Here is an 11,022-nt window from a genome sequence, read left to right as displayed (position 1 = left end):
TGGATGCCATGCTCACTGTGGGCCCCAAATAAGTACAGATTTCTAAAGTTGTCCAGGGATGGAGGGAGCTATGTGGCTGTACCTTTCAAATCAGCGGCCAGTCAAAAGGCAGATAATTGGGACACAGCTCTAGTAATGTTTGTCAAGAGACTGTTATATCACGTGTGTGTGAGGAGTTTCGGATGAGGAGATAGTGTTGAGAGATGCTACCATGTGTTGAGGGAGATGCACTGTGGGGGAGATGCCCATGTGATAAGTACAGATCTGTTGCTACCATGTGTTGAGGAGATACCATGTGTTGAGGAGTTGCCATGTGTGCTGGATCCCCATGTGGAGGGATGCTACCATGTGCTGAGGAGATGCTACCATGTGTTGATCTGTTGCTACCATGTGTTGAGGAGGTTCTACCATGTGTTGAGGAGTTGCTACCATGTTTCAAATCTACCATGTGTTGAAGTGGAAGTAAACCATGTGCTTAGAAGAAGGAGAAGGACCATGTGTTGACAGATAATTGGGACACAGCTCTAGTAATGTTTGTGCAAGATGCTACTGTTATATCACGTTGCTACCATGTGTTGATGAGATGCTACCATGTTGAGGAGTTGCTACCATGTGTTGAGGAGATGCTACCATGTGTTGAGGAGATGCTACCATGTGTTGAGGAGATGCTACTCATGTGCTGAGGAGATGCTACCATGTGTTGAGGAGTTGAGGAGGAGATGCTACCATGCTGATCTGTTGCTACCATGTGTGAGGAGATGCTACCATGTGTTGAGGAGATGCTACCATGTGTTGAGGAGATGCTACCATGTGTTGAGGAGATGCTACCATGTGCTGAGGAGATGCTACCATGTGTTGAGGAGATACCATGTGTTGATCTGTTGTCTTTCAGAAGGGAAGAAGAAGTTTGACAAGGAGACAGAGAAATTTCTACACCATTCTAGAGAAGCATCTGGCCTTGTCTTCCAGGAAGAAAGAACCGCTCTTACAAGAGTGTATGTCCCAGTTACGAGACAAAAACAAGAGGTATGTCCCAGTTACGAGACAAAACAAGAGGTATGTCCCAGTTACGAGACAAAACAAGAGGTATGTCCCCAGTTACGAGACAAAACAAGAGGTATGTCCCATTTACGAGACAAAACAAGAGGTATGTCCCAGTTACGAGACAAACAAGAGGTATGTCCCAGTTACGAGCACAAAACAAGAGGTATGTCCCAGTTACGAGACAAAAACAAGAGGTATGTCCCAGTTACGAGACAAAACAAGAGGTATGTCCCAGTTACGAGACAAACAAGAGGTATGTCCCAGTTACGAGACAAAACAAGAGGTATGTCCAGTTAAGAGACAAAAACAAGAGGTATGTCCTTGTTACTAGACATCACGTTGCTAACTATGAGCATGTTATATCTGTTTCACACTGACAGGCTCTTGTGATGAATGGATGACTGTGTCCTAAACGGCCCTAGTTAAATGTAGTGCACTATATAGGAAACGCAGCTTTTCTAAGGTCAACTGCACAATGTCAATGACAACACTGTTTATCCTGCTGGTTAGCCAGTACCTTCACAGACAAACACACGGAAGAGTGCTTCCTAAAACCCGGATGGTGTATCTATTAACCCTTTCTCAAATAGCCTCCCCACAGTACACAGACGCAACACAGACATGCATTCACACACACAGAGATATGCACGTGCCCATGCACAAGGCCACAGTCACACACGCGCACACACACACACACACACACACACACACACAGACACACACACACAGACATGTACGTGCCCATGCACACACACACACAGACATGTACGTGCCCATGCACACACACACACACACACACACACACACACAGACATGTACGTGCCCATGCACACACACACACACATTTACATTTACATTTAAGTCATTTAGCAGACGCTGCCTTATCCAGAGCGGACTTATAAATTGGTGCATTCACTTTATGACATCCAGTGGAACAGCCACTGAGCAATAGTGCATCTAAGTCTTTTAAGGGGGGGGTGAGAAGGATTACTTTATCCTATCCTAGGTATTCCTTAAAGAGGTGGGGTTTCAGGTGTCTCCGGAAGGTGGTGACACACACACACACACACACACACACACACACACACACACACTGCCTATCCCTTTGTCCTAAAGTTAGCCCGTTGTTTGTTAACCTGCAGGCAGACACACAGATTGACAAGGAGAGGCAGGTGTTCTATGATGCTTCCCTGGAGTATGTCTTCAAGATTCAGGAGGTCCAAGAGAAGAAGAAGTTTGAGTTTGTGGAACCGGTAAAGTAAAGGTTTTAGTATCCAGCTCGGAGTGAAGTACTCCGTTTGGGAGTCAGTCAACAACCGCTAAATGTTAAAGTTTATACAGCCGTACATTAGTTAGGATGACATGTTCTTGTCTCTCCCTCTCAGCTGCTGGCCTTCCTGCAGGGTCTGTTCACGTTCTACCACGAAGGATATGAGCTCGCTCACGAGTTTGAGCCTTACAAACAACAGCTCCAGTTCAACCTGCAGAACGTAAGTATCCCTGGTCCCAGATCAGACCTGTAGTCTTTACTAAGTAGCCCTGGTCCCAGATCAGACCTGTAGTCTTTACTAAGTAGCCCTGGTCCCAGATCAGACCTGTAGTCTTTACTAAGTAGCCCTGGTCCCAGATCAGACCTGTAGTCTTTACTAAGTATCCCTGGTCCCAGATCAGACCTGTAGTCTTTACTAAGTATCCCTGGTCCCAGATCAGACCTGTAGTCTTTACTAAGTAGCCCTGGTCCCAGATCAGACCTGTAGTCTTTACTAAGTAGCCTTGGTCCCAGATCAGACCTGTAGTCTTTACTAAGTAGCCCTGGTCCCAGATCAGACCTGTAGTCTTTACTAAGTAGCCCTGGTCCCAGATCAGACCTGTAGTCTTTACTAAGTATCCACAATTTAGATCAGACCTGTAGTCTTTACTAAGTATCCTGGTCCCAGATCAGACCTGTAGTCTTTACTAAGTAGCCCTGGTCCCAGATCAGACCTGTAGTCTTTACTAAGTAGCCTTGGTCCCAGATCAGACCTGTAGTCTTTACTAAGTAGCCCTGGTCCCAGATCAGACCTGTAGTCTTTACTAAGTAGCCCTGGTCCCAGATCAGACCTGTAGTCTTTACTAAGTATCCTGGTCCCAGATCAGAACTGTAGTCTTTACTAAGTAGCCCTGGTCCCAGATCAGACCTGTAGTCTTTACTAAGTATCCTGGTCCCAGATCAGAACTGTAGTCTTTACTAAGTAGCCCTGGTCCCAGATCAGAACTGTAAAAAAGGCACCCTATTCCACATATAGTGCGCTACTTTTGGACAGAGACCAATGCGGCTTTATAGGGAATAGGGTGCCATTTTGGAAGCACACAACAGTGTGTCATGTTGACTTGCTCAGTGAAATATATCTTCAACTGTTGTTTTTTTCATCTGCCTCCATGGACTATCGTTTAATGTCTATCAACATATTTTGATATCTTTTAATAATGTATATTTTTCCTCAGTATGTCACCAGAAAAAGGCTTTTATAATGTATGGTGTATTGGTGTTGGTGTTATTGTGTTTAATAACTACACAACTGCTTTAATGATAGCATCTGTTGCCTGTTATGAGGCATGCTCTCTCTTGTTGATACATGGAAGCTGGTTTTGCGCCAATCTCTATCTTTTGATGTGTGTATGTGTGTGTGTGTGTGTGTGTGTGTGTGTGTGTGTGTGTGTGTGTGTGTGTGTGTGTGCCTGTGTGTGCGTGTGTGCCTGTGTGTGTCTGTCTGTGTGTGTGTGTGTGCGTGCGTGCGTGCGTGTGTGTGTGTGTGTCTGTGCGTGTGTGCGTGCGTCTGCGTGTCTGCGTGTGTGCGTGTGTGTGTGCATACAGACGAGGAACAACTTTGTGAGTACGAAGCAGGAGGTAGAGAAACTGATGAAGAGAATCAGATCAGCTGATCAGGACTACAAACCTCCAGGGCAGTGGACCATGGAGGGTTTCCTCTACGTCCAGGAGAAACGTGAGTCTAACCTCTAACTCCTAATCCCAGACCCCTAAACCTCTAACTCCTAATCCCAGAACCCTAAACCTCTAACTCCTAATCCCAGACCCCTAAACCTCTAACTCCTAATCCCAGAACCCTAAACCTCTAACTCCTAATCCCAGACCCCTAAACCTCTAACTCCTAATCCCAGACCACTAAACCTCTAACTCCTAATCCCAGACCCCTAAACCTCTAACTCCTAATCCCAGACCCTTAAACCTCTAACTCCCAATCCCAGACCCCTAAACCTCTAACTCCTAATCCCAGACCCCTAAACCTCTAACTCCCAATCCCAGACCCCTAAACCTCTAACTCTGAGAATGTAACTCTGACTCTGAGAATGTAACTCTGACTCTGAGAATGTAACTCTGACTCTGAGAATGTAACTCTGACTCTGAGAACGAAACTCTGACTCTGAGAATGTAACTCTGAGAATGTAACTCTGACTCTGAGAACAAAACTGACTCTGAGAATATATCTCATACTATGAGAACGAACCTCTGACTCTGACAATGTAACTCTGAGAATGTAACTCTGACTCTGAGAACGAAACTCTGACTCTGAGAATGTAACTCTGAGAATGTAACTCTGACTCTGAGAACGAACCTCTGACTCTGACAATGTAACTCTGAGAATGTAACTCTGACTCTGAGAACGAACCTCTGACTCTGACAATGTAACTCTGAGAACAAAACTCTGACTCTAAGAACACAACTGTAACTCTAGGATCATAACTCTGACTCTGAGAACACAACTGTAACTCTAGGATCATAACTCTGACTCTAAGAACACATCTGTAACTCTAGGATCATAACTCTGACTCTAAGAACACATCTGTAACTCTAGGATCATAACTCGGACTCTGAGAACCAAACTCTGACTCTAAGAACACATCTGTAACTCTAGGATCATAACTCGGACTCTGAGAACCAAACTCTGACTCTAAGAACACATCTGTAACTCTAGGATCATAACTCGGACTCTAAGAACACATCTGTAACTCTAGGATCATAACTCGGACTCTGAGAACCAAACTCTGAGAACGCAACTTTATCTCATTATATTTCCATCCAGCTTGATGCTCTCAAACTTGAACTGGAGGAAATTCCCTGAATACTGGAAACTTTATCTCAGATGATAAACAACAACAAAATTTTGTTTTATCTTTAATTAGGAATTTAATTTCAGAAGTCTTTCCAGAACATTGTGGTTTCAGGAAGCAATCATGGCTTAGCTTGGCTGTTGTTGTTTCCGTCCCAAATAACAGCCTATTCCCTATATAGTGCACTACAGACCCCTATAGGCCCTGGTCAGAAGTAGTGCACTATTTAGGGAATTAGGTGCCTTTTTAAATGTATTTGTTGTTCTTTCATGACCAATCATGGCTGTGTTGTTCCTTCTCTCTGTGTCAGGGCCGCTGGGATACACGTGGACGCGACACTACTGTACGTATGAGAAGAGCAGCAAAGCCTTCACCATGACCACCTTCGAAACCAAATCAGCTGGCAAACAGGTAGTGTATACTGTAGTACACAGGCATCTACTGGGCGGTGATAAACACTATATTATTCATGTCCAGAGTTTTTACTGACCAGGAAATTACTCTGGGCCCTAGTTCTAGACTATAAACTAGAGCTGACCAGGAAATACTCTGGGCCATAGTTCTAGACAATAAACTAGAGCTGACCAGGAAATACTCTGGGCCCTAGTTCTAGACAATAAACTAGAGCTGACCAGGAAATACTCTGGGCCCTAGTTCTAGACTATAAACTAGAGCTGACCAGGAAATACTCTGGGCCCTAGTTCTAGACAATAAACTAGAGCTGACCAGGAAATACTCTGGGCCCTAGTTCTAGACAATAAACTAGAGCTGACCAGGAAATACTCTGGGCCCTAGTTCTAGACAATAAACTAGAGCTGACCAGGAACTACTCTGGGCCCTAGTTCTCAACTATAAACTAGAGCTGACCAGGAAATACTCTGGGCCCTAGTTCTAGACAATAAACTAGACCTGACCAGGAAATACTCTGGGCCCTAGTTCTAGACAATAAACTAGAGCTGACCAGGAAATACTCTGGGCCCTAGTTCTCAACTATAAACTAGAGCTGACCAGGAAACACTATTGGCCCTAGTTCATTAGTCCCTCTGTTGTGTTCTACACCAGTCTAATCATGAATCCCTCTGTTGTGTTCTAACCAGTCTAATCATGAATCCTCTGTTGTGTTCTACACCAGTCTAATCATGAATCCTCTTGTTGTGTTCTACACCAGTCTAATCATGAATCCCTCTGTTGTGTCTCTCTACACCAGTCTAATCATGAATCCTCTGTTGTGTTCTACACCAGTCCAATCATGAATCCTGTTGTGTTCTACACCAGTCTAATCATGAATCCTCTGCGCGTTCTACACCAGTCTAATCATGAATCCTCTGTTGTGTTCTTAGAAATGGTCTGGTGGTGAATCCCTCTGTTGTGTTCTAGAATGGTCTGGTGGTGAATACGCCTGTTGCTCCTAGAATGGTCTGGTGGTGAATCCCTCTGTTGTGTTCTAGAATGGTCTGGTGGTGAATCCCTCTGTTGTGTTCTAGAATGGTCTGGTGGTGAATCCCTCTGACATGATGTTCTAGAATGAGAGATTACAGGTAGTGAGTCCATCTGAGATGTTCAACTGTTGTCCTGTATCCGAAGGAAGACTGACTCCATCGACAAGCGTTTCTGCTTCGACATCGAAGTGGTGGAGAGGTCTGTCATCATTATTCATATCAGTATTTTGTATGAATCATCTTATTGATATTAAAATGCCGCTCCTATTTATCCTGCTGGTCCCTGCCCTGTCTGTGCTCTAGCCAAATGGCTATGACTATGGCATGGCAACGGTAGTCAATGATGATGTCATCGTAATGATTGTTATCATCAGACTAGTGCTGGTTCCACTGCAGTCACTTGAGACTGATTGCAACTTTGTGGGATTTGAAAAGACAGACGCCTTAATTGGGAAAACAAGTGGATGTCCCTTTTCATTAACTGTTTAAGCTCCCTGTTCAGACCTGATTGGACGTTTTTAACTCCCTGTTCAAACCTGATTGGACGTTTTTAACTCCCTGTTCAAACCTGATTGGACGTTTTTAACTCCCTGTTCAAACCTGATTGGACGTTTTTAACTCCCTGTTCAAACCTGATCGGACGTTTTTAACTCCCTGTTCAAACCTGATCGGACGTTTTTAACTCCCTGTTCAAACCTGATCGGACGTTTTTAACTCCCTGTTCAAACCTGATTGGGCGTTTTTAACTCCTATTTCAAACCTGATTGGGCTGATTTTCCAACTCCTGTTCAAACTGGTTGGGCCGTTTTACTCCTATTCAAATGATCCCGGACGTTTTAACTCCTGTTCAAACCTGATCGGACGTTTTTAACTCCCTGTTCAAACCTGATTGGACGTTTTTAACTCCTGTTCAAACCTGATTGGGCGTTTTTAACTCCCTGTTCAAACCTGATTGGACGTTTTTAACTCCTGTTCAAACCTGATTGGACGTTTTTTTAGCTATTGTTATTATTAGTGTGTGTGGATGTGTGTTTAGATGTTTTTCCAGCTCTGTCTGTTCGTGTCCTGCATGTTCTTCTCAGTGTCCTTTCACTGAAGCCTTTTGTTTGACTAAATGTGCCCATCTAGTAAGTGCAGTCTTTATAGGTACAATTCTCTTGTTTCAGTTTTCTGTTATTTGTACCCATTTCTTCTTCTCTCTGTGTTTCTTCGTGTCGATGAAACTGACATCTGCTTAGAACTCTTTCCGACCTCTTCAGTTAAAGTTCTGTAAAGTCCGGTATGTGACCAGTGACGTTACTATACTGTTACTATACTGTCCCCTCTCTCTCAGAGCAGTGAGCATGTTACTGCAGCTATGAGCATGTTGTTACAGCGATGAGCATGTTGCTATACGATGAGCATGTTGCTAATAGCGATGAGCATGTTGCTGTAGCATGTTGCTGTAGCGATGAGCATGTTGCTGTAGCGATGAGCATGTTACTATAGCGATGAGCATGTTGCTGTAAGCGATGAGCATGTTATAGCGATGAGCATGTTGCTGTAGCGATGAGCATGTTAAGCTATAGCGATGAGCATGTTCCTGCATGTGTCCGAGGCTGATAGTCGTGCCCATTCATTCACTCACTGAATCTATCAAACTTTACAACTTCAAATTAACTTTGAATAAAATACATTGTTTTTTTTTTGTTTTTTATCTTTCCATTCCACCAATCACAATCACGAGATGGACTTCACCAAATGCAATCAATTTTGATGGGAGAAAGGAAGCGTGACACAAAAATAATATTCCATGAATAATTTCTTCTCATCCTGCAATTACTATAATCATTTATTGATTTCAACTAATATCATTCTGACTTTAAGTAATGGAGTCATTCGTCTAAGCAGTTGCAATTGTACAATTGTCAGATTTCCCGAGCCCCTTAATGCATAGAGGGGAAACATTGTTGATTTTTAATACGACCTTAAATGTTGACTAGTACAGTAAGAAGGACAGGAAGGGCAGATGAGACATTCAGATGCAGATCAAGCCAGTCCTGGAGAACAAGGAGGAAAGCCATTGATCAAGTGGTTTTTAATTGATGAGATGATGGCATCAGCACGTTCAAGGCCTTCGCTCGGCTAGGTCGGTGCGTTTCAGAATGGAGGAGGGTGTAGCAGTGGCTGACCATCAGACCTGGATTCAAATACTATTTTGAAATTTCAAATCATTTAGCGTTTGTTCTATTTTTGCCTGGGATGCCAGATGGGCAGGTCCTACAGTTTGGGGAATTTTATATCTGTTCACATTCATTGGTTTTAATTAATACAGGCAAACATTAAAACACAAAGTATTTTAAATGATTTCCTAAAAGAGTATTTGAACCCAGGTCTAGTCAGGCAGCTCTCTCTCTCTTCATCTGAATCTGATGCGCTGCTGAGGTGAGCATGGACATGAACTCCTGTTTAACTGGCTGGGTAAGCGAACTAATTTATGCCTGGTCAGATATCTGCCCACAAGGTGCTTGTTCTAACCACAAGGGCAACGTGGAGCCACGACCCCAGTCATCTTCCTGTACGGTGTACTTTTGAGGACATCCTTATCCTCAAGCCTCACCCTGGGATTGGCAGGTGCCGCTGATCTTCGGTCAGCTTTATTTATTTTCCTCCACTAATCGTTAGTATTGGGGAGAGGAAGCTGATCCTAAATCTGAACCTAGGGAAAGTATACCCAGGAGCCCTCACACACAGAGTGTGGCATGAGGCTTTGCGACTGAGTTTGTCCTAAAATGGGGTGCTTCGTATATGTTCATCTCCAGCTCATCCATTCATCATCATTTACATTACACTTGCTGTCTGGGTGTTCCAAAGTCACCACAGCAGTCAGGCGCTCTATACCAACACATCGGCTGCAGCATCTGGCTACATGGCTTTCGGCTTAACTCTTACTACTAGCCGGTGGGCGGTAATGTTGGGAATGCATCAATATATGAGTTCATGTTAACATTTATTTACTATTGCCTGGATACTATTATATGGATACTATTACCATGGATACTATTACATTAGTACTATTACATGGATAATATTACATGAATACTATTACATTAGTACTATTACATTAGTACTATAACATTAGTACTATTACATGGATACTATTACAGTAGTACTATAACATTAATACTATTACATGGATAATATAACATTAATACTATTACATTAGTACTATTACATTAGTACTATTACATTAATACTATTACATTAGTACTATTACATTAGTACTATTACATGGATACAATTACATTAATACTATTACATTAGTACCATTACATTAGTACTATAACATGGATACTATTACATTAGTACTATTACATGGATACAATTACATTAATACTATTACATTAGTACCATTACATTAGTACTATAACATTAGTACCATTACATTAATACTATTACATTAGTACTATTACATTAGTACTATTACATGGATACTATTACATGGATAATATTACATTAGTACTATTGCATTAATACTATTACATGGATACTATTACATTAGTACTATTACATGAATACTATTACATTAGTACTATTACATTAATACTATTACATTAGTACTATTACATTAATACTATTATATGGATAATATTACATGGATAATATTACATTAGTACTATTCCATGGATAATACTACATTATTACTATTACATAAGTACTATTACATTAATATTATTAGATTAGTACTATTACATTAGTGCTATTACATTAATACTATTCCATTAGAACTGTTATATTAATACTATTACATGGATACTATTACATGGATACTATTACATTAGTACTATTACATGGATACTATTACATTAGTACTATTACATGGATACTATTACAAGGATACTATTACATTAGTACTATTACATGGATACTATTACAAGGATACTATTACATTGGTACTATTGCATTAATACTATTACATAAATACTTTTACATTAATACTATTACACAATACTATTACTTGGGTACTATTACATTAGTACTATTACATTAATACTATTACATGGATACTATTACATTAGTACTATTACAATACTACTTTTACATTAGTACTATTACATTAATACTATTACATGGATACTATTACATGGATAATATTATATGGATACAATTGTATTAATACTATTACATTAGTACTATTGCATTAATACTCTTACTTTAATACTATAACATGGATACTATTACATTAATACTATTACATGAATACTATTACATTAATAATATTACATTGGTACTATTACATTAGTTCTATTACATTAGTACTATTACATTAGTACTGTAACATTAATACTAGTACATTAGTACTATTGCATTAATACTATTAAATTAATACTATAACAGTAATGATGTTACATTAGTACTGTTACATTAGTACTATTAAATTGGTACTATT

General features: G+C 41.0%; 1 protein-coding gene across 1 annotated transcript; it reads left to right on the top strand.

Annotated features, from left to right (window-relative positions):
* Window positions 1–1,240: 1,240 nt before the first annotated feature.
* On the top strand, window positions 1,241–5,565 carry LOC135567181 (rho GTPase-activating protein 42-like; the record flags this gene model as incomplete). The annotated part of the gene is made up of 5 exons (XM_065014611.1): window positions 1,241–1,297; window positions 2,187–2,297; window positions 2,430–2,534; window positions 3,899–4,028; window positions 5,465–5,565. Coding segments are annotated over exons 1-5 (504 nt in total), but the record flags the coding sequence as incomplete, so codon positions are not given.
* Between the last annotated feature and the right edge of the window lie 5,457 nt (window positions 5,566–11,022).

This window comes from Oncorhynchus nerka, unplaced genomic scaffold (genome assembly GCF_034236695.1).
Source record: "Oncorhynchus nerka isolate Pitt River unplaced genomic scaffold, Oner_Uvic_2.0 unplaced_scaffold_2446, whole genome shotgun sequence".
Taxonomy (NCBI): domain Eukaryota; kingdom Metazoa; phylum Chordata; class Actinopteri; order Salmoniformes; family Salmonidae; genus Oncorhynchus; species Oncorhynchus nerka.
Note: the sequence above shows the minus strand (reverse complement) of the source record. Positions and strands in the feature narration are given on the sequence as shown.